Below are 24,828 nucleotides of genomic sequence, written 5' to 3'. Positions count from 1 at the left end.
AGGCAAGATGAGACTTCATCTATCTTTGGAGTGGCAGAACCAGCTTTATATCTCTGAGCTTAGAAATGTAAAGCAACATTGTTGATCTGACAGGACATATGCTAATGTATTCATTGATAAGATGTCAACACTCCTACATTCTTACCTGTTTCAGAGTAGCAGCTGTGTTAGTCTGTATCCGCAAAAAGAAATGGAGGACTTTTGGCACCTTGTTAGTCTCTAAGGTGCCACAAGTTCTCCTTTTCTTTTGACATCTTACCTGTTATCTGAGCATTTAATCCATCATGTTTGTAGTTGTTTTGTGGCAGGAAACCTAATTTTTAGGTAAACTTAACAGGTTTCCTAAAGGACTTCTTTTAAACTAGCTGTTCAGTCAGACTGTTTCTGTGTGTGTGCTCATGCACACAGAAACAAATCTCTAACAATAACTTTTTTGTGCCTAGTTTCCAACAGCTTTTGAATTCAATGAACAATTCTTGATTACAATTCTGGATCATTTGTATAGCTGCCGATTTGGTACTTTCTTGTACAGCTGTGAATCTGTTAGAGAAAAAGAGGTAGGTAAAACTGATGATTGTTTGACTGTGGCATGAGGAATATATATGATCTTAAATTTAAAAAGAAATTAAGTTGTGTATAGCCAAGGTGGCAAAAATGACACTGTTATTTGAACAATTGCAAGACAGCAAGCTTGTTTTTGTGTATCTAAAAGAAAATATACAGACTTTATGGTACTTTGTGAGTTTGTCACTGCTTGTGGAATATTCTTCATTTAGTGATTATACATGTGATACTTTTAGTTAGAACAGAACCATGCTATATGAAAAGTGTAACTGAAGATACCATAGTGTGTGCACTCTTATACTGTACAAATACTCAAAATCCTTACCATTTCATTTTCTTTGCAGAAAGTGACTGAGAGAACGTTGTCATTGTGGTCGTTGATAAATAGTGAAAAAGCAAAGCACACCAATCCTTTTTATACTAAAGAACTGAATCGAGCACTCTATCCAGTAGCCAGTATGCGTCACTTGGAACTTTGGGTCAATTATTACATTAGATGGAATCCAAGGATTCGGCAGCAAGTAAGTCAACTTGTCTAACTTATATGAAATACTTCTCAACGTAAAGATACAATACACTTTAATTATGACTTGTACTATTTTTTTACACTATACAGAATATTATTTATGCTCTCTGTTTAGTCATTTCAACTAATGTCTGTCAGGAAGAGAAGAAATATTACTATGCTCTTCTTGACCTCTCAGACTTCTTTTTTGGACATTAAGATTATTTCACTGGTATGCATCAACATACCTTCCAAAACTTACTTTTCCCACTTAATTTTATTTTTTAAAAATCTTTCCTTTTTTAGTTTTTAAGAGCATTTGATGCTTGTGAAAAGCGGTGACTGACAAACCTGGAGAATAAAGTTTTTCTATCCATAAAATAGGTAGAGCACAGACACTAGAAGTAAGATACCCATACCGCCCTGTCATTGTGTAGAGAAAATTTGTATTAGAGATTAGCATTCCCCATTCAGTCCTTTCCTCTGCTGAAATTCCCAGCAAGAGGCATCAATTGTAATTGATTTTTTTTTTTTTGATCTGGGTATTTTTTCGGTAGGACTTTCAGCTCAGGCCACCAAAATTATTTTAGACTGAGTAGCCATTAGATGTGTAACTTGTTTTGATCACTACCAGCCTGGTTCAGAGTTGAACCCAGAAACAGATCACGTTTATTACTGAATTCTCTGAGTGCTTCAGTCCTTCAAGATTTTTAGTATAGTAGAACCTCAGAGGTACGAACTGACAGTTCAACCACACACCTCATTTGGAACCGCAAGTACGCAACCAGGCAGCAACAGAGACCAAAAAATAAAGCAAATACAGTTGTAGCAGTAGTGCTGTATTAAATGTAAACTACTTTAAAAAAAAAAAAGTCAAGTTTTAAAAAAATAAAAAATTGACAAGGTGAGGAAACTGTTTCTGTGCTTGTTTCATTTAAATTAAAATGGTTAAAAGCAGCATTTTTCAGTTATAAACTTTTGAAAGAACAACCATAATGTTTTGTTCAGTTACGAATGTTTCAGAGTTACGAACAACCTCCATTCCCAAGGTTTTTGTAACAGGTTCTATTGTATTTAATTGATATACAGAGGCTCAGAATTTTGTTTAGTTATTAGTTAAAAACATTTGTAAAAATCTGATCAATTGAGCAGAGAAAGGTAGTGCATCATAATGTTTGCTATCTTCCCTAAGAAGTGGGAAGAGTTGTGGTTAGGGGAAGAAGGTATTTGACAAAAGCAGTCTTTTTCATCCAGCCACTGGGAATGAGCAGGAGTTTTCAGGCAGCTCAGTTTCTCTTATGTAGTTGATCTTTTGTATTATTTACAGCACTCTGGAGCTGGAAAAAAGCCATCCAATGTATTATATATTTTTATAAGTATGCTGCCAGTTTGAATTCGGCATTTTCATTTCAAAACTGTTGTTGCTTCTGCTGAAAGGCTAGTGCATTTTGCAAAAGGTGGAACTACAGATTTGTTTTAGAAAGCTAAGGATTCTAGCGTATGGCCACTGGCCACTTACCTATTAAAGTTCTGGATTGAGGTGCCAATTACCATTACCAAACAAAGATTTTGGCCCTGGAGCACTATAGCATAGGTGGAAAAGTAGATGAGGATTCTCCATCACTGCTAGCAAATGATGAAAAATGTTGCCTGCTTGAGCAGTTTGAATTTTTTACCTTTTTTTGAGGAAAGAGACTCTGAAGTTGCTGATTTTTTTTCCCCTGTTGTTTGTTTAAGCCCCATCTTCACTAGGAAATTGACTCACTGTTGATGTGTTCCCCTGAACCAGTACTGAATTTTAACTGCTAGTGTAAATGGGACAAGACTCTTTTCAACATCATTACAAAAAGCTCAACTGAGGCTTCTGTGCAAGCAATGGATCAGTTTCCTAGTGCAGTATTCCTTTAGAGTTAGGCATAGTGATCGACAGCTTTCCTATTTTCCTGCTGATTCTCTAGGGTAATAACTGAATCCAACAGCTTCTATAGTGGGTTCATACTCTACCTGTTGTACCAGTATCTCACCTGCTGCTTAATGTTAGAGAAATAGATTACATGGGAGGGGAGTAAAGCAATTAATTTATTTATCCCTAAAGGTATGTGGCATTTTATTTGGTCCTGCGGGGACCTGGAAGGCTGTGTGTCTGAGTTTGTCACGTGCAGTATCTCTTTTCTATTGAATTTATCGTTTCCTCCCTACAGGCAGAAATTATTTGAAGTTTTATGGAAAGGGAAATGCCTATCACCCCACCCCCTGTTAAAGAACTGCTATTTATATGAGTAGCTTTTTTTCTTGAAGCTCAAGAAATTTCATAAAACAGATGTCCAGAGTTTCATTAGAGAATTTACTAATAGAAAATGCGCTGGCATTTTTTGGAGGAACTCGGAAAACTTAGGTACAAAGGTTTTATTTAACATCCCCTCCCCTTCCTAAAAAAACCCAAACAAACCAATCATCTTTTTTAATTATAAGGATGCTAATATGTTATTGGTCTAGCTTGATGATTTAGCAGCATTTGCAAGCAAGACACCAGGATTTAGCTTTTCAATTCCTCGGTTGTGAAGAGCTAGGTATGCTCATGACGTGTGTGAGGCCTTGTCTATACTACTGCAGTAATTCGAACCTTAGTTAGGTTATTCCAGTTATATGAATAACATAACTGGAGTCGACGTAGCTTAGGTCAATTTACTGTGGTGTCTACACCACGCTGTGCCGATGGGAGAGCGCTCTCCCTCCAATTTAGCCAGTCTTTAGAAGACCCACTAAATCGATACTGCATCGATTGCGGCAATGTCAATCTAAGGGCTTGTCTACACTTACTGGTAGATCAGCGCTGCTGCAATTGACCTCTGAATTGATGGGGGAGCGCTCTCCAGTCGACTCTGGTAATCCACAACTCGGAGAAGAGTAAGGGAAGTTAATGAGAGAGCATCTCCTGTCGACATAGCATGGTGTAGACACCACAGTACATTGACCTAAGCTACATCGACTCCAATTATGTTGTTCATGTAACTGGAATAGCGTAACTTATGTCGACTTATCACAGTAGTATAAACAAGGCCTGAGAATGGGGAAAAGGGAATAAATAACCCTCTCATCATTCAGCAGCAAGCTTTTCTGACTGATATTGAAGTAGCATGAACTGGCTTTGTACAAAGCTGGATATAAATATCTTTTTGTGAGGAAGGGAGGATAGATACGAGGAAACGCTTTTGAGAAGGCTTTGCTGTTCGGGATGCTGGAGAGTGCAAATGTTGGGTGCTGCCGGATTGTTGGGTGGAGTTGGAACAACCTCATGCTGAGGAAACGTGGTCAAAGTAACATTGTAAAAAGTCACCTTTATTGGATTTTTTTTTCTAGCAGCCAAATCCAGTGGAGCAGCGTTACATGGAGCTCCTAGCATTGCGTGATGACTACATGAGAAGACTTGAAGAACTACAGATCACAAATAATTCCAAGATTTCCAATTCATCAACCTCATCAGCATCTCCCTCACAAATGATGTCCCATGTGCAAACTCATTTTTGAAGGAAAAAATGTTTGATTCTTTCTCTGAACATTGTAACCATAAGTGGTGCTTAATGTAGATCTATAGTACAAAAAGGAATATTTGAATGCCTTATATTGGACCTCTTCCTAACATGAAATTTTTTAGATTGTCTCCATAGTTGGAAGACTTGAAAGAGCATTCTCTTCAGTTCATTTGTGCCTTTCAGAACCTGTGGACAGGAACCATGTTATCCAACATGGGAAATTTATATGGGATGCGTTAGAAGTGTATTTTGTAAAAGTTTGATACAATTAGAAATATGATTTGATTTTTTTCATTAGTATGTATTAATTTATTGCATCGTTAGGTCCTGATGCTGCGAAGACATAACCATGTGCTTAATCTTATGCACTGTGAATAGTGCCATTGACTTCAGTGGGGCTATTCACAGTGTATAAATGTAAGGATGTGCATAAGTCTTTGTAGCCTTAGGGGCCTTAGACTTTTTGAGGCAAAAATGAGAGTTGTATTATCTTCTTGAACTTTCAGAAGCAAAGTGCTCAGAAATAGATTTTTTTCCTAGTAAACTGAAAACTACTCCAGTTTTTATTGTTTAAAATAATTCCAAATCTGAGGACTTTAGGTGCCAAGAAACTTGTAATTAACAATTCAACTTGCTCAGTACGTATCCAAAAACAAGATAACTGTATAAAAAGGCTAACTTCTATATCATAGATGACGATTTTAGAATAAATGGATGAGGACTGTGGTGGCTTTGGGGAAAATAAGTTGCAAACTTTTTTTTTTTTTAAAGTTAGCTGTGGAACACTACATATATTTTTGATTCTCGGATCTGTCAGCAATATTTTCTGGATTTTTGCTTTCATTAATTTGCCAAAAATAAAGAATGGTTCTCAAGAAGACGCATATAAATCTAAAAAATAGGATCCACAAAGACTTTGCTTAAATGTCCAACAGTAGCAATAAGTAGCTTTTATATGTTTTCTAAAATGAAACATGCCTATTCAGAGCAGTTCTTATACCAAAATAGTTTAAAATTCTTCAGATTATGGGTAATGAGTTGAGAACCTCTTAAATTTGTAGCTAGTGTATTTAATCTATTCCTTTAACAAATTTATTCTTTATCAAGTATTTAAAGGGATTTCAGTGTATAAGGTTTGCAGATAATAGATTGTGCATTGACTGAATCTTTCAACGAACTTGGTTTGAAGTTATTTCAGAGGCTTCTAGTGTTACATTTATAATTTGCTACTTTCAGGTATTTTTTCATTAGAATTACAAGCACTTAAGGCAGCACAAACCTTGCTACTTGATATTTTAATTCATATTTGCATATACTTGGAAGTTTTAATGATTTTCAGGCAATTGAGTACATTTTGCAATATAGGATTTGTAAAGGACTGTTCATAGATAATATAGTTATTTTAAAGGGATTGTTTGACACTTGAGGCTTCTACCTTTGTAAATTATTGTACATGTAAGTTTTGATCTACAAAATGTAACAGCAAAATACAATAGGATATGTATAAATTAAGTTTGTGTAAGTATATAAAATATAGTTTATTAGAAATTCTCCAGTTTTTGTAAAGTGTAAATATTTGGGTACAAAAGCTAAATTTAAAGCATAGAGTTCCATAAAAATCAGATAGTTTAGAGAACATTGGAACATTTTAGAAATAGTATTTTGCATAGAAATAAAAAAGCACCTCTTAATTTGATACAGTAAATATTATGCTAAGAAAATTGCACTGTTTTTTTCAGGGAAATTCAGAATATTGCTTGTATTGTGTGTGTTCTAAGGACATATGGCTTACCTCCACTTATATTTGTCCTCTCAATTTTACTCTCCCCTGAATCTGTCTTTTATATATTATTCAGCATATGTATCTGGAGCAGCAGCTTTGAGTTCCCCTCCCCCCAAGATCTTAGCATGTTAAGATAAATTGGGTGCAGTACATCTAATGAACAAGGAAGCTCAAATTCATGGCTACTTATCCCTATGGCAGAGTATAACTTAAAATTTTAAAAACTATGCAGATTCTGATGTAATGGCCTTCTATTTGTATATGGTTTATAAAAAAACTAGTTTTTTATTACAGTTTTTGAGAATTGTAGTAGTTGGATCAAACACACAGTAGAATCTTTTTCAGCAGTATGCAGGAGGAGTTAAGAAAACCTAGTTTTTACTTTGTAAACACTAAATGATAAACCTATTGTTTGGGAAAGTTTAATACAGTGAAAAGGATTTAATGCACTTGTTTCATTACATATATACAATTCATTTATATTGCCAATACAGTTGATACTGCATTTTTTATGTAGCTAGAGCTGAAATTCATTCTTTGAAAACCTCTAACTTAGCTATATGTTCACTTGGATTCTTTCTCAAGACAATGATTTAGAATAAAATCCTTGTTTTTAATTCTATTAAAATAGTAATTTTAAATACAAAAAAGAACCTTTCTAATTCTTTAAGCTTCTATTTGTTATAGGATGCTAACCTTTTAACCTTAACGTGACCATGGATATAGGTGTGAAAACTATGATCATTATTAATACACAGCTTTTTCTGTTTGTTTTAAGCTGCTTATTTAGGTCCTGATCCTGCAGTTCACTGCATGCTGGTGAACACTGAGGCTCCACATGGACACAGCAGTGGATTGTAGAACTGGGCCTTACACAGCAGTTAGCTCAATTGTGTTTGACCAAGGTAGTTATATGAAAATTGCCAAACTCTTAGTTTAGGGAGGGTGAATGAGAAGAGAATTTTTAGGCATTTTTAAGAGCAATGTTGGGCAGTCTTTTATTGTGCTATGTTTCTGCACTATACCATGGTGCTGAAATGACTGGAGTAAATCTTCATTGTGACAAATCCCCCAATACTTCTCCCAAAAAAAATTATTCTGCTTTTTCTTTTATATCAGACGGGGTTTAGATGTAAATGATGAGGAAGCTGCACATACATACCATGCACCACTACTGTGATTACCACTGCCAGCTTCAAAATGTTGGTTTCCTTCTCCCATTCCTACCTGTATACTATCTCAAAGGCCTGGAATGACCACCCAGTTGTGTTACATCACTTCTTGGATGGTGTTCCAAGAAGGAGGAGTGCTAGCCAGAGACGGGCTCCACCTAACAAAGAGAGGGAAGAGCATTTTCACAAGCAGGCTGGCTAACCTAGTGAGGAGGTCTTTAAACTAGGTTCACTGGGGAAAGGAAACCAAAGCCCTGAGGTAAGTGGGGAAGTGGGATACCGGGAGGAAGTACGAGCAGGAGAGCACAAGAGAGGAGAGCTCCTGCCTCATACTGAGAGAGTGGGACGATCAGCGAGTTATCTTAAGTGCCTATACACAAATGCAAGAAGCCTGGGAAACAAGCAGGGAGAACTGGAAGTCCTGGCACAGTCAGGGAATGATGATGTGATTGGAATAACAGAGACTTGGTGGGATCACTCACATGACTGAAGTACTGTCATGGATGGGTTCAGGAAGGACAGGCAGGGCAGAAAATGTGGGTATGTGTGGGGGTGCTGAAGTCAGGGATGGGGTCGTGGGGGGTGCAGGGCAGAGGGCTGGGAGTGTGTGTGTGGGGGTGCAGCGATCAGGGACGGAGTGTGTGGTAGGGTGTAAGTGTCAGGGCAGAGGGCTGGGGGTGTGGGGTAGGGTCGTGGGGGTGCTCCCAGCCCCCTGCCCAGAGCGGCTCACGGCAGGGGGCTGGAGGAGATATGCCCCGATTCCACCCCCCTTCCCCAAGGCCTCCTCCCCAGAGCAGCGAGTGCGCTGTGGCTGGCTTCTCCCCCTCCCTTGCAAAGGCCATCAGCTGATCGGGGGCAGGGAGGGAGAGGAGGAGGGGCAGGAACCCAGCAGGCTGGGGGAAGAGGCAGGGGAGGGAGGAGCTTGCCTGCCCTGCAGCAGCAGCTGGCAGGACCAAGCTTCTTCATCCTGCCCCCGTGGTAGTGGTGCCGGGGCAGGATTTTTAATGGCGTGCTGCTGCCTGCTGGGGTCCCGGCCCTGCTCAGCCCACTGCCGGCCTGGGTTCGGCAGCTGGCTGAGCGGGGCCGGCAGCTGGGACCCAGCAGGCAGCAGCGTGCCATTAAAAATCGGCTTGTGTGCCGTCTTTGGTACACGGGCCATAGGTTGCCAACCCCGATCTAGACTGTTCTCAGTGGTAGCAGATGACAGAACAAGGAGTAATGGTCTCAAGTTGCAGTGGGTGAGATTTAGGTTGGATATTAGGAAAAAGTTTTTCACAAGGAGGGTGGTAAAGCACTGGAATGCGTTACCTAGGGAGGTGGTGGAATCTCCTTCCTTTGAGGTTTTTAAGGTCAGGCTTGACAAAGCCCTGGCTGGGATGATTTAGTTGGCAATCGGTCCTGCTTTGAGCAGGGGGTTGGAATAGATGACCTCCTGAGGTCCCTTCCAACCCTGATATTCTATGATTCGCACTACCTTTTCCTTATTCAAAACTCTTCTAAAAATTCACTTTTTACCCTTGTTGCACATTCTCTGCATCCCAACATCACAATACAGGTACACTGATTATAAACTAACTCCCTCATTGCTGTCTTCTCTGAACCTGTCTTTTAGACTGCTAACTCTTCAAGGCAGAGTCTTGCTTTTGTTTTGTACAGCACTGAGGATATTGGCATTGCTCAGCAAAACATTGATATTTTGAAAATGTAGAGTTTTTAGCTGCTTTGTAAATGGCAAAATTGTTACAGTTCAGACTTATCAGATTGGGTCTCTAGCACACTATAATTCTTCATAATTGAGTGACTTGTAAAAGAGCATAAAATCCAGCTGCATGTATATGAGTAAAAGAAAAAGATGTCAGTATAAAAACCCCAGACTTCAACATCTGATTAAACCTATCTTGTTAGAGGGTTTTTTAAATACTTTACTCAAATATTGGAATGCTTTTCAATTGGTTTGGTCTCGGCATATTTGAACTAGCATATTTGCTAATTACTAAAGATGCTATTGCTTAAACATGTGTGCTTCTTAAAAATCTGTGTAAAAAGTATGAGAGCATCTCAAACTCCAGTTGAAGTTTATAAGCCTTGTTCTTTTTTTCTTTTCGTTTGGCAGGCTACTTGGAACAAATGTTATGCAATCAGACTTTTTAACCAGATTCCTTAGAGTTCTTACTAAATTAAATCTACCACTGCCATTAGTGAAAATCTTTGATATCAACCCTACTTCCTCTTTACAGGAAGAGCTTGCTGCTCCAGTATCATCTTGTAATCTGATTGATAATAAAAGCTATGCCACCAGTTACAGAACAGAAGATCAATATACTTAGCGCAGTATACTCTTCCCCTCTTTCAAAACTGGCCATGTTATCAAAAGGATCAAAGTAAAAAATCTGTATTATTTAGACTCAGTCATCCAGTAGTAACTTCAACACACTTCAAACTTCCCATAGTTTAAACTCCCTGAAATTTTGGGCATAGGCTACATTTGACATTTAAAGAAAAATTAAACCTGTTGAATCACTTTAATTAGTAGGTTAGTACCATAACTAAACAACCCTTTCATTAAAGTGAGATAAATGAGCTCCTCCAAACTCTATTTAATAGAATCATAGTATATCAGGGTTGGAAGGGACCTCAGGAGGTCATCTAGTCCAACCCCCTGCTCAAAACAGGACCAATCCCCAATTAAATCATCCCAGCCAGGGCTTTGTCAAGCCTGACCTTAAAAACTTCTAAGGAAGGAGATTCTACCACCTCCCTAGGTAATGCATTCCAGTGTTTCACCACCCTCCTAGTGAAAGTTTTTCCTAATATCCAACCTAAACCTCCCCCACTGCAACTTGAGACCATTACTCCTTGTCCTATCCTCTTCTACCACTGAGAATAGTCTAGAACCTTCCTCTCTGGAACCACCTCTCAGGTAGTTGAAAGCAGCTATCAAATCCCCCCTCATTCTTCTCTTCTGCAGACTAAACAATCCCAGTTCCCTCAACCTCTCCTCGTAAGTCATGTGTTCCAGACCCCTAATCATTTTTGTTGCCCTTTGCTGGACTCTCTCCAATTTATCCACATCCTTCTTGTAGTGTGGGGTCCAAAACTGGACACAGTACTCCAGATGAGGCCTCACCAATGTCGAATAGAGGGGAACGATCACGTCCCTCGATCTGCTCGCTATGCCCCTACTTATACATCCTAAAGTGCCATTGGCCTTCTTGGCAACAAGGGCACACTGCTGACTCATATCCAGCTTCTCGTCCACTGTCCTTTTCCGCAGAACTGCTGCCTAGCCATTCGGTCCCTAGTCTGTAGCGGTGCATTGGGTTCTTCCATCCTAAGTGCAGGACCCTACACTTATCCTTATTGAACCTCATCAGATTTCTTTTGGCCCCATCCTCCAATTTGTCTAGGTCCCTCTGTATCCTATCCCTGCCCTCCAGCGTATCTACCACTCCTCCTAGTTTAGTATCATCTGCAAATTTGCTGAGAGTGCAATCCACACCATCCTCCAGATCATTTATGAAGATATTGAATAAAACCGGCCCCAGGACCGACCCCTGGGACACTCTACTTGACACCGGCTGCCAACTAGACATGGAGCCATTGATCACTACCCGTTGACCCCGACAATCTAGCCAACTTTCTACCCACCTTATCATCCATTCATCCAGTCCCTACTTCTTTAACTTGCTGACAAGAATACTGTGGGAGACCGTGTCAAAAGCTTTGCTAAAGTCAAGAAACAATACCTCCACTGCTTTCCCTTCATCCACAGAACCAGTAATCTCATCATAGAAGGCGATTAGATTAGTCAGGCATGACCTTCCCTTGGTGAATCCATGCTGACTGTTCCTGATCACTTTCCTCTCATGTAAGTGCTTTAGGATTGATTCTTTGAGGACCTGCTCCATGATTTTTCCGGGACTGAGGTGAGGCTGACTGGCCTGTAGTTCCCAGGATCCTCCTCCTTCCCTTTTTTAAAGATTGGCACTACATTAGCCTTTTTCCAGTCATCTGGGACTTCCCCCATTCGCCATGAGTTTTCAAAGATAATGGCCAGTGGCTCTGTAATCACAGCCGCCAATTCCTTTAGCACTCTCGGATGCGACTCGTCCGGCCCCATGGACTTGTGCACGTCCAGCTTTTCTAAATAGTCCCTAACCACCTCTTTCTCCACAGAGGGCTGGCCATCTACTCCCCATGCTGTGATGGAGCAGTCTGGGAGCTGACCTTGTTAGTGAAGACAGAGGCAAAAAAAAGCATTGAGTACATTAGCTTTTTCCACATCCTCTGTCACTAGGTTGCCTCCCTCATTCAGTAAGGGGCCCACACTTCCCTTGGCTTTCTTCTTGTTGCCAACATACCTGAAGAAACCTTTCTTGTTACTCTTGACATTTCCTCTTAATGTAATCTCAACATTAATAAAGGAAATGCAGCTCACTTCATCGGATGCAGGTGACTAAGGTGACTGGCAGTGTGACAACTAGGGACGGGGGTGAGGGGTAATTGGAGCCTATATAAGAAAAAGACCCCAACCTCAGGCCTGTCCCTATAAAATCGGGACCCCTGCTCACCCTAATTGAAACAGCTGTGATCCCCAGCGCGCTCAGCTTTACCAGGCAAGCTGGCGGGCGGCAGGCAGGCTTGGTGCACAGAGGGGAGCCCTGGAGCGCAGGGGCCGAGGGCGCTATGGGCGGGTGACCCCCTGGCCCAGACCCCCCCCCCCCGCCCCGGCCCTGGGCTGTGGGAAGCTCTTCCCCTGCCCCTCGCTGTGACGGACACAGGAGCGTCTCCCCCGCTGCGTGAGAGGGGCGAGGGGCGAGCGGCGCGGCCCGGCCCGGCCCGGCCCAGGGGCGCTGCCTGGCCGCCCGCTCCCCGCCCTCTCGGCGCCGCGGAGGCCTGTGGGTAAGCGCCGCCGCCAGGTGACAGTTCCTGCCGCTGCCGGGGCCGGGCTGGCGGAGTGAGGCCCGGCGGGAAACCGGCAAATCCCGGCCGGAAGGATGGAGCGGGCGCCGGGGCCGGCTCTGGAGGGCGGCGGCGGCGGGGCCCGCAGATCCGTGCGGCCGACAGGGCTGGGGGGCGCCGCCGCCGCCGCGGGCTCCCGGCAGCCCAGCGTGGAGACCTTGGACAGGTGAGCAGCCCGTCCTCCGTCCCGGGGTCGCTCCCAGTCCCGCTCTCCCTGGCGGGCGCTGCGGGGCAAGTCCCCCCCCACTCCCCCCACAGCCCGGCCGCCGGGGCTCGTCCCGCTTCGCGGGCTCCGGGTCCCCCGGGCACTAGTGCGGGGCCTGGATCAGCCGCCCGGCGGGGCGAGGGCAAGTCCCAGCCGTGCGCGGGGCCGCGCTCTGCCCTGAGGAGACCCGCAGGCGGCGGCGGCGGCGGCAGGAAGGCGGAGACCGGCGGGGGGACGGGGCCCGGGCCTGTGGGGAGCCAGCGCCCCCTTCCCCAGCCGGGCCCCCCTTCGTGGGCTGACCATCTCTGGGAGGAACATAACGGGCAGCCCTCGCTTGCGGTATGGATAGCCGAGGGGGAGAGGGTACAGGTGAAGGAAAAGTAACTTCCCCGTGAGTTAGTGCAGAAAGTTTGGGACTGTTGTTGTCCACCCCGCGGTGCCCTGTAGCTGACGGTGCAGCTCAAGCAAGGATGCGTTTGTGACATAAATCTGGAGATGGGCATCGTCACCTCACAAACAAATGCAAAACCATCCAGTTTGAGGGATGTACTTGATATCTTAAAAATGGGGAAAAGATTTATTCCCTAACTTAACTTACCTTCCTTAAGTGGTATCTGAGAGAGCGTTTAAAAGCTTCTAATACCTATGTATGTTACCTCAACAAAAACAAATCTAATATGCACAAACTGATGGATAATATGGGGGGAATGTGAGCAGCTGGAATCAAGCAAAAAGTGCACCAAAATAGTAATAGCATTGGGCTTCATATTAGCTTTAGACTGTGGTATCAGGGTAGTCTCTCCCCCCTTTTTTTTCTCCTCCCACCCTGACACACATTTAATGGGCTTGGAATGATAGGAAAGAATGATTTCTGGATAATATACTATAGCGGATGTTGCTTGATATCAAACTACTTTGTGAAAAGCATGTTGTTAAACTAGCAGTATTTATTTATATAAGGGAAGTGAGGAGCCACTTTCAGTCTTGTTTTCAGACATTTATACATTTCTGCCCAATACCTTTTTGGGATGAAGCTCCTCCTGCTCGTACCTTTCCAAAAGAGAATTTTCTTGCAAGTTCAGTAACATTTCCATTAGCTGTTAGAGTTATCAGAGCATGTGAGGAGAGTATCTTTTCAGTGGTTAAGATGGGAATTTGGAATTTAGATAATTAAAGAGTTGGTTATTTTAAAAATATTTTACCTGTAGTGTTCAAAATATTTTTGTTCAGAAATTGGAAGAGAATAGTATTCCTTTGATACCAGTGGTAGGCTGGGGAGAGGGCATGCTATGCATATGTGAGGAACAGTACCATGGTACCAATAGTGAACCTTGCAGCTCCTGGCACAAAGAGGAAAGATTTTTATGTGCAGCTACTGCAACATCAAAGCAAGCCTAGCCTGTGCATGAAGTGCGTCTCCTTCCTCCTATGATATTGACATTCATCATTGCTGTGATTCATAAGAACGGTCATACTAGATCAGACCAATGGTCTGTCTAGCCCAGTATCCTGTCCTCCAACAGTGGCCAGTGCCAGGTGCTTCAGAGGGAAAGAACAGAACAGGTTATCATCACGTGATCCATCCCTTGCCACCCATTCCCAGCTTCTGGCAAATAGAGGCTAGGGACACTTCAGAGCAGGGTTTTGCATCCCTGCCCATCCTGGCTAATAGCCATTGATGGACCTATCCTTCATTAACTTATCTGATTCTTTTTTCAACCCTGTTATAGTCTTGGCCTTCACAACATCCTCTGGCAAAGAGTTCCACAGGTTGACTGTGTGTTGTGTGATAAGGAGAGGGCCAGTAAGTAAGATCAAAGAGACAGGTGAGCAAAAGAGAGAGAAATACTATCATTAACTGGACTTGTAGCTAAAAATTCATACACTTCCTCTGTTCCCCAAAATGTGGGTAGAGGTCTCTGCAAAAGACGCAAGTGAAACTAAAATCCAGTTCAAGACTAACTATGGTAAAAGAGACTTCTCTGAAGCAGGAATGTAATTGATTTTTAATAATGAAACCATATATTAAGAAGTGGTGCTATGTAAAGTTTATGCAGCAAGGGAGAGAAATAATAAAATCCATGACTAAAAATTACTTGATGGTCTTCCACTTCAGATATGTAGCTGCTGCAGTGCTCACCACGCTTATCTTCAGCCAGCACCTCTTGAAACCCTATGCTGTTTCTCATTATGGCACAGTGCAATTAGTGTGTGAAAGGCCTCTGAAGTGGTATCTTGTGCTCTTGATGAACAATCTGCCACGCCCCCTCAAATCCCAGTTTTACCTGTTTGTGCTATGTACATTTGTGATTTATTAGTCATTCACTTATACCATTCTGGGAGTATCCCAGAATTCAAAATTAGCGTGTGTGTTTGTTCATTATATACTATTTTTAAAATGTATTGTACTTTCTGTTCCTGACTTCAATTAAAACACTATGTATACAGAAGAACCTCACCTCACTAAAATTCATTAAATTGTTGAAGCGCAATCTGAGATTATACTGCTGTGCTTGGAGCAGGGACAGCAGGGCAATGGGGAGCATCCTGTTACCCCCACCCCCCATCCTCTCATCTGACACTGAAATGTACTGAAATAGACCTAGGGCACTTAAAAGTGGCTGGTGTCCAATTACAGTGGATCCTCCCCAGTCTCCATATTTGTTAGTCTCTGAATTTCACCAATCTGCACTGTCCCAGTCTCACTCACACATTAGTCCAGATGAGTGAAATTCTGCTGTAGACTTGCCTGATGCAGTATCTTTGGGGGGGGTCTTGTGTGCTTGCTAAACTACAAGGTTCAGTAATGTGAAATGGGTCTCCCTGTCGTTAGCAAATGCAAAAAAGAAGATACAGCTAGGTAGAAAATTCCCTTGAGGAAGAGTTATACATATCTTTTCTTATTGTTTTAGAGGTGTTCCCTTAGAGAATATCTAATTTCTTTTTAAATGGCAGTGTTAGAATAGCTTTCTATCTCTTAGGCCTTATTTGAATAATAGTGTCACATATATGAAATTCTTGAAAGCACTTAGGTCCTGGAAGCACTTGCTCAAAATAAATTATTTTTTATGGCCTTAAAGAGAAATATATGAATAGTTTTAACAATATCTGATAAGGGAATCAGGAGCTTCATGTCCCCAGGGCCCTGAACATTTTTGTAGATTAACAGTTGCACGTCTGAATCAAAATGAATGGCAAATTCCAGCAAAATTGAATTCTTCTCTGTAATCTGCTCAGCAAAAAGGTTGTACTCTGTTCTTAAAGAGTATAATGTCATTAGTGTTTGTGTAATTGTTTGTTGGTTGTATTCATGTGGGGTATAATTAAATGTTCTCAGCACTTCCTCAGTGTAAAGTAGTAATCATTGCTAAATACTCTGAAATATTTATTTTGTTCTTGTAGCCCTACAGGATCCCATGTTGAATGGTGTAAACAGCTCATAGCTGCTACCATTTCTAGTCAGATTTCAGGTTCTGTGCCATCAGACAGTGTATCCAGAGATTACAGGGTAAGTGACATCTATCATTTGCGGAATACAAAAATAGTTGTTCAGTCTGTTGAAACGGGTGGGCAGGAAACTTCTTGCTACTTTGATTTATCTACATGGCAAACACTTGAGTGGATCATTGCCCATCTGAGAGTCAAATGTCAGTTAACAGCGAATAGAGAGGTGCAAAGATTTTCTTTGTATTTTCTCTCTCATTTAGAGTAACTTCACTGAGTTCTACAGAACAAAAGGTAGGTAGAAAAAGAAAGGAAACTTTGAAGGTGGTATTTTACAGTCATGGTGTGATTTTCTTCTTTCCTTTGATTTTTGTCTAGAATTTTCTGGAAATTGGTTTCTTTAATTATAGGAATGAAACATTTGTTTCTTGGTTTGGAATCTTGTCTATGCACCATGCACTCAGGAGAAAGAATTGAGCTATGTGGATTTCACAAAAATTAAATATAATTAGCCTTGGTGAATATTAAATGAGCATATCTTCTCCAGGTGTGAAAAGAACATTTACCTATTTTTACTTTTCTTCCTTTGTTTTGATGTGACATGTCACTATTTGTGGAACGATGTCCCTTTATAAATCAGAACAGACTTTCTCTTGTTTGTTTTTTCTCATCCAACAATATAGATGTCATTGAGACAATGATTATGCAATGTCTTAGCTCTGATTAGAATCTTTGGGTTTTTTCCTCCCTCCCTTTTCATGCTCTCTTCTGTTTCCCTACATAGAATCATAGGACTGGAAGAGACCTCAAGAGGTTATATAGTTCAGTCCCCTGTGCTCCTGGCAGGACTAAGTATTATCAGGAGCAGTGTGTATTAAATCTCTCTTGCACTGCAAATTGACACAAGTGTTATCTCTGTTTCCAGTCCCCATAAAAGTCCAAAGTTGCTGTTAAGTTCAGGTCTTCCATGTGCTTTATATTCTCTTTCTTCCCTGGAATTAAAACAAAATTGTGTGTTCTGGATGCAAAGTGTCTAAATAAAGATTTTATCTTGTTTGCTTTAAACTGGAGTTTAAAATAGTCTACCAATGCTTTCTGGGTTTAAAAGGCCTTGAATGCTCTGTACAAACAGCATATTTCCTTAACTTCTGTGACTGCAGGTCAAATTCAGCGTGAGCTTGAAGATGAAGTTACTAACTGTATTTGATCTTAGTCTATTTAAAACTTCACCTCACAGAGTTTGTCACTATGTTGGCACAGTCAGCAACTTGTACTCAGAAAAAGCTTAGCTCTTCTGTACTCTGGCAGCTGAATTGCAAATGCTCGCTCTGGGTCAAGGCTGATGTCTTTGATAAAGCATTGTGGGAAACCTTGCATTACAACTGTCTGTTGTATTTGCCCTGTAGATCAAGGACTTCATTTTAGCAGAATCCAAGTCTGCGAGTTTAGTGTTCAATTCACCATTTGAGTTATTATGCATTCCTCCAGAGGAGAACCAGTTTTTTAATCTAAATAGTCTGGTTCTCTATTCCAGACTGATCTTGCACATTACTTAAAAGGGAGAAATATTTTGAGGCCTAATGAGCAGCATTTAAATCCATCTCATTCTCTGTCTGTTACAAATAAAAAAAAATTAAACCTTTCTATGCTCAAAATCCCCCTTGTTTATAAATTGTATTTAACATTACATGTCTGTGACAGGATAGAATGAGCTAAACTCCCACATTTGCAAATCACATTGCAGAGTTTCTAATCATAAAATTTTATTTACCTATCCTAAATAATAATGCATATTTTTTTTAAAAGCTAAGAAGCTACTATATGGTGTTTTCCAAGTGCTGCTTTGGAAAAGGGCCTCCTTTGCATTATAACCTCTCTTTCAGATACTTAGTTCTACTGTCCTATTGCCTCCTGATTGCCATGGAATATCCAAGGTTTTACGTATTTCCGGAAAATCAGTTGACTACTGCATACACAATATGTTTTAAATGTCACAATTTGTTTTTAAAGTGGGTGAATTTAATGTATGTGTAAGTGAGAAACTTTGTATAGCAGTAACTAAAATCAAGAGCAACATGGGCAGATGCTGTGCAAACTTCTCCACACAGTTGTCAAAGCATCTGAATCTTTAATTGCAACCTTCCTATTCTGGTCTTGGGTAAATCATGCCAAATAGCACTAATTTTTGTATGGCTTTCTTTAAGGATGAGGTCGCCATGCTTGCTTCCTCCTATGATCCAAGTAAAGTATCCAGAGATACCTCACACACTTTTCATCACAATTTTGATATGCATCTGCATTAGCATTTCTCATTTTGAAAATGGACACGGTACCTTTTAACTAATACAAAGTTAATTAAGTTTAGGCAATAGAATATGTATTGACTTGTGCATTTATCCAATAAATTTAACTTACCATATTTACACAATAGATTGTAATGGTTGTGAAGTAATCTTTCAAGTTGATCAGCTAGAATGTCCGTGTAAAACTGGCCAACATATTAAATGAAAAAGTTGTTATAGATGAGTAAATGGCAAACAAACGAGAATCCATATGATTATAATATAATAGTGCCTATAAAGCTTTCCATCTGTTGATATCACAGTGCTTTTTGAAGGTGGGTGAACCTCATTAGCCTCCTCTTACAGATGAGGAAGCTGCGGTGTAGAATGGCTAAAAGACTTTCACAAGGTCACCCAGTCAGCAAAGGAAAGCCAGTTTCTAGACTCGCAGACTGGTACCCTCTCCATTGAACCACACTGCATTCAGTGCCTTTTAAAATCTTGATTGGCATTTAAAGAACGTAACACATCAAAGAAACCATATAGGTAGCTGACTTCTAAATTTGTGTTCAGAGTTGTTTGCGTGCGCAAATTGGGTACTTAGTCTGTCTTCCCAATTTGTGAGCAGATTTTTGATTATACAAATGTAAAGGCAGTTTTGAAAATGTGCCCCTAAGTTTTTTGATTTAAATTTCTAGTACAAAAACTGAGACTTAAAGCAGGAATATAGTCCTGAATTGCAGTGCACTGTTACAGAACTTCTGTCTTCAAGGCTGAATAAAACTGTGAGCAAGAGAGAGCAAATATACTCCTTTCTGAATTTCATTCAGCCTTGCTAATTAAAGTTCAGAAGAAGCTTTGAGATGGATACTTGCTCTTCATGATTAGTTTAAAAATATACAGTTTGGGGCCATTGTCGATGTGGATTGCTCAGAATACAACTTGCCTTCATTACAAAAGCAAGCAATTGCTAGACCTGGTTGATCAGGAGGTGCTGTTGAGTCATCTGTGGGAATGAATGCGATAGCTTAAACTGTTCATGTTCAGGTCTAATGGGTAGAGTCTAGTGGCTTATAATTCTTGCTCTTCCTGAGGGTTCTTGCATCACGGTCTCAATACGAAGGTTCTCTTCTGTCATTCCTTCTGCTCAACATGTGTGTGAGATCACTAGGGGCAACAATTCCCCTTTTTGATTGAATCTACATCTTTTAGTCTGCTTGCTTTCCCAGTGTCTGGCCTACTTAGCCGTGGGTGAAAGCTAACTAGCTGGCTTAAGTTCAGCCCAAAAAAATCAGAGGCGAAGTTGTAGTGAAAGCATATCTAGGAATAAGTGTAATGATGGTGTGGAGGAGGATTATTATTGTATCCTTCCTTGAGGGGCTATTCCACCCTTGGTCTTGTCAATATGCACACTCAGGAGTCTCTTTGCTCATTGCTGAATTCATAGGTAACAGGATGCTGCAAAATGCATTCTGCCCTAGCTAAAACTTCTGAGTCACTCTGATGCAGACCTCACCACGATTATCTGTGACTTGGTCACTCTGGTCTGGGCTATTTTAAAGTGCTGTACCCTTGGAAACTGCCTACCTCTTTAGCTAGACAGGCAGATTTGAATACATAACATCAGTTTTCTTGACAGGTTTCAGAGTAACAGCCGTGTTAGTCTGTATTCGCAAAAGGAAAAGGAGTACTTGTGCCACCTTAGAGATTAACCAATTTATTTGAGCATAAGCTTTCGTGAGCTACAGCTCACTTCATCGGATGCATACAAGCATTCTTACAACTACAATACCCACCTGTGGAAGTGAAGAAACAGACTGATAGAGCCAGAAGAGTTCCCAGAAGTCACCTACTACAGGACAGGCCTAACAAAGAAAATAACAGAACGGCCACTAGCCGTCACCTTCAGCCCCCAACTAAAACCCCTCCAACGCATTATTAAGGATCTACAACCTATCCTGAAGGATGACCCAACACTCTCACAAATCTTGGGAGACAGGCCAGTCCTTGCCTACAGACAGCCCCCCAACCTGAAGCAAATACTCACCAGCAACCACATGCCACACAACAGAACCACTAACCCAGGAACCTATCCTTGCAACAAAGCCCGTTGCCAACTGTGCCCACATATCTATTCAGGGGACACCATCACAGGGCCTAATAACATCAGCCACACTATCAGAGGCTTGTTCACCTGCGCATCCACCAATGTGATATATGCCAGCATGTGCCAGCAATGCCCCTCTGCCATGTACATTGGTCAAACTGGACAGTCTCTATGTAAAAGAATAAATGGACACAAATCAGATGTCAAGAATTATAACATTCATAAACCAGTCGGAGAACACTTCAATCTCTCTGGTCACGCAATTACAGACATGAAAGTTGCGATATTACAACAAAAAAACTTCAAATCCAGACTCCAGCGAGAAACTGCTGAATTGGAATTCATTTGCAAATTGGATACAATTAACTTAGGCTTGAATAGAGACTGGGAGTGGCTAAGTCATTATGCAAGGTAACCTATTTCCCCTTGTTTTTTCCTACCCCCCCCCCTCAGATGTTCCTATTAAACCCTGGATTTGTGCTGGAAATGGCCCACCTTGATTATCATACACATTGTAAGGAGAGTGATCACTCTAGATAAGCTATTACCAGCAGGAGAGTGGGGTGGAGGGAGGTATTTTTTCATGCTTTGTGTATATAAAAAGATCTTCTACACTTTCCACAGTATGCATCCAATGAAGTGAGCTGTAGCTCACGAAAGCTTATGCTCAAATAAATTGGTTAGTCTCTAAGGTGCCACAAGTACTCCTCATCAGTTTTCTTGGCTTTCAGATGGCTCCCCATCAGCTTGTGCACTTCAGATTGAATGATTATCTATTTTTTGTTTCTTAAAATGTCTGTTGGTATGTCCCTGAATCCATATACACAAAAGCAACACATACAGTTGTTAAAAAATTCTGAGTATCATGGCTCCCTCTCCTCTGTGTTCCATGGTGGGAGTTTCACTCCACCACAAAGCTTTTGCAAAAATACAAAGGTCAGGAGGGAACATATTGTGCTGCAAAGGGGAATGTGGAATTTGAAGCATGTTGAGCTTGCTTTTTCTTGTTAGACTTGTACTAATGTGCCATACACAAGCAGCATACTTGGTTTTGGGGGCAATCTAACTCTCTAAATTCATAGTGTCTTATGTAAATCTCACCTGACTGAAAACTTAGTAATAACGTGGTGGCCTTGAATGAGGTGGCATTAGTGGAAAGCACTTAGATAATAATGGCTGCCTAGAAAGTTTTGGAAGTAAGTTAGGGAAAAGTTAGAGCTAACTACACTCCGGTGTTTGACTCAGAAATGTAGGGCCATCATTTGTCATAGCTATTATTGTGGGCTTACTATATACTATCCAAAAGGATTACTAAATTCTTCAATTTTTCACTAGTATGTTGTCACTGAATAAAAAGATGCTTAGGACCTGATTTCAAGAGCTTGACTCCCATGTAGACATTAAAATGAAGTGTCCAGATTTTTAAAAGTGCTCAGCACGCTTTGTTGAATGCATAGGGAGCAGCTGTGTATTGTGCAGTTTTGAAAATCTTGCTACTAATTTAAGTACCAGAGTGGGAGTTGAGCTCTTCTGAAAATCTGATCTGCTGCCTGATGTCGTCTCTGTCACAAAGCAACATCTGAATGCACATTTTGTTAGATAACATTTTGTATTTTAACTAACAGGTATACAAGAGGCCTGATATACGGGTAAGAATACATTTGGCTATTGGCAAAACAGCCTCCTACCTGTTTGTCTTTTGTGCTGTGTTGAGAACTTAGCGTGCCTAGTATTCTTTTTTATGTCATTAATGTTTTTTATGAACCAATCAGACCATTTTGCTATGCAGCTCAACAACTTGTTTGCCATTGCAATCTTTTCATGAGCAGTAAAAGCCAATGTGTGAGAGAGCCGTATATTTAAGTTATGTTACAAATGTGCAGTACAAACTTCAGTTTTATTATATTAACTCCGACAAAACGGATGCTCATGACTGATGCTTACATGGTTTGGACTACAGAGCACTGTATTAGTGAGTTTAATGTGTTATCTATGCTAAAGAATTTCAGTAGTAGTTTGTGGAAAAACAGTAAGTCTTTGTTTATTCTATTTAAATAAGATTTCAATTCATGTTTGCATTCATACATGTTTTACCTTAATTGATACAGCCGTTGAGCAAAATAGAAAGTTGGGATTGAAGTTAGATGCAATGACCTACATCTTTTTGATGATAATTTTAGAGGCTGGGTTTTATCCAGTGTTTAATGATATAAAAATTCATAGCTTTCTCTTTCACTTTGGAACATTAATCAATTGAAAAAACAGAGGGTTAATAGTCTGATTTTATTCTCTAAATATTTTAACCCTGTCATTCAAACAAGGGTTTGCATTTATTAAAAAAATCAGTTAAGCCTGATCCCCTGGTTTGAGATGAATCAATTATTTTCACATCTGAAAGCTACTTGGATTTGTATAATAATTGTAATACACAAAGATCAATATTTTCAAGGGCAAATCTATCAGAAATTGGAATGAAATAACACAAGAAAATATGTTAAAATAATAAAACTTGATTGTTTTCTTTGGTTTTTCACCTTTATCAGTAAATGTTCAAGGATGAAAAACCATCTTCAGTGCCTGTGCATACTTTCTGTCATCCGTAATCTGTCGGTTTAGAGCTCAATTGCCTTTCTTCCAGTTTTTCCTTTTCCTGGGATTCTAGCATCCACCTTTCTTTGGATTTTAAATATAGAAACAGTCTTCAGCCATTTCTCTGGCCTAAGCTTTAAATAACTACTATATTCACTTTAATAAGGTCTAAATGTTGGGAATCCTGTGTCATTTGAAAGTGGTGACTGTTGCACTGTAAATTTTTTTAGAAGGATGTAAAAACAATGGAACCTATGTTTTCTACAAATGTAACCCCTTCTGTTAATTTGTTTTCTTTTGGGGGTTTCATAGAAGTGATTAAAATTATATTTATCAAAGCAGATATAAACTGTCTTTCTTTCAGATTTAAGACAAGAAGTGTTATCTGTTAAACGAGAAGTTTTTGTATTTGTGAATTGGGATTGATCTGGAATGTAATCCAACTCTTTGAAAGATGATGGTGGTTTCATTCCAGTTAATTTTGGAATCAGACTGAAGAATAATTTTGGCTGAAAGTAGTAAAAAACAAAACAAAAAACTTGCATATGACCCAATGACCTTTTGTGTTCTTGCCTGTAACACACAGGGATCTTTTTATGATGTAATTTATATAGTAAAAGAGATCCCAATATGATACAACAAGTGTAAGTACATAGAGATGTGAATCTTTTGGCTAATAGATGTAATTTGTGTATATTTTTAACAGATGTTTTTGATAGTAACATTTAAACATGTGATCTACACAATACAACAGTTCCTTAGATTATCTGAATACTAATGGATATGGAAAATATTTAATTGTTTTCTACAATAAAAAACGCATGAATTTTCCCTTTATACTACTACAACAAGCAATACTCAATTTCTTCTATTTTTAAGCATGTGGCATACATAATTTATATTCTGCATTTTCTCTGCTATAAGGTTGCTTGTTTTAAAAAGACAGTACATACTTTGTGTTCTTTGATACCTGCACTGACTCTTTTCGTGAGACTGCAAATAAATATTCCATTTCATATTGTGTCATAGCTGGGCCTAATAGCTGTGAGTAGTTTATGCAATGAGTGGAAGGTGTTGAATAAATAAGTTGATGTTGAAGTATCTACTGTCTCTTTAAAAAGTGTGATTCTGTCCTTTCACCTGTTGTCTGCATGTTTTTTTCTTATTACCCCTCTTTTGCCCTACTGCTGTCTCATGCAATGCAGGAGATTCAGGATGGACACAATGGCTATCATTCTGAAGCAGAAGCTGATCAGGTGGCAAGTTTTACTCCTCGTTTGTTCATTAACTGTGTAGTAAATTACTGTATAATAGCCCCATCTACAGTATGTAGAAATCCTCCATTGTTAAGTTCTGGGGAGCAATAGAGAATTTCAGAATATTACCTCTAAACTCCTATCATTACAAACAAACAAACTACACCCAAAAAACTAGAAACAGCCCTCTCCCACAAGCAGAATTTTTAACCCCAGAAGGGAGAAGTGCCAGAGATATCATGAAGACCATCAGGGACTTGGCAACATGCATTGCTTCTGAAGCTCTTTTCTTCGGATTCAGGGTTTATTAAAAGTTTATTGCACCTTAATTTAATAATATTAATGGGTAGCTATAAAAAACCCTGTTTTCTAATACTACGTTTTTAAGGCTCTGAACAAATAACGTGCATAAGAATCTAAAATGGT

The 24,828-nt window shown here is 40.2% G+C and overlaps 2 protein-coding genes across 5 annotated transcripts in view; both read left to right on the top strand.

Annotated features, from left to right (window-relative positions):
* MTM1 (myotubularin 1) overlaps window positions 1–6,947 on the top strand; it is a 75,893-nt gene extending 68,946 nt beyond the window's left edge. Inside the window, exons 13-15 of the mRNA XM_084639250.1 lie at window positions 444–557; window positions 909–1,085; window positions 4,430–6,947. Coding sequence (XP_084495376.1) covers window positions 444–557; window positions 909–1,085; window positions 4,430–4,597 — 459 coding nt within the window. The 3' untranslated portion in view covers window positions 4,598–6,947. The remainder of the gene's footprint in view (window positions 1–443; window positions 558–908; window positions 1,086–4,429) is intronic.
* A 5,489-nt stretch (window positions 6,948–12,436) lies between these two features.
* MTMR1 (myotubularin related protein 1) overlaps window positions 12,437–24,828 on the top strand; it is a 51,294-nt gene continuing 38,902 nt past the window's right edge. The window contains exons 1-4 of one of the 4 annotated variants that reach the window (XM_084639985.1): window positions 12,437–12,685; window positions 16,127–16,232; window positions 22,183–22,206; window positions 24,352–24,402. In XM_084639985.1, the coding sequence (XP_084496111.1) occupies window positions 12,555–12,685; window positions 16,127–16,232; window positions 22,183–22,206; window positions 24,352–24,402 (312 nt within the window). In that variant the 5' untranslated portion in view covers window positions 12,437–12,554. The remainder of the gene's footprint in view (window positions 12,686–16,126; window positions 16,233–22,182; window positions 22,207–24,351; window positions 24,403–24,828) is intronic. The other 3 variants (XM_084639986.1, XM_084639987.1, XM_084639988.1) reach the window with 3 other exon arrangements.

This window comes from Lepidochelys olivacea, assembly GCF_965140295.1.
Source record: "Lepidochelys olivacea isolate rLepOli2 genome assembly, chromosome: 9".
In the NCBI taxonomy this organism is placed as follows: domain Eukaryota; kingdom Metazoa; phylum Chordata; order Testudines; family Cheloniidae; genus Lepidochelys; species Lepidochelys olivacea.
This window is presented reverse-complemented; position numbering and strand designations above follow the sequence as displayed.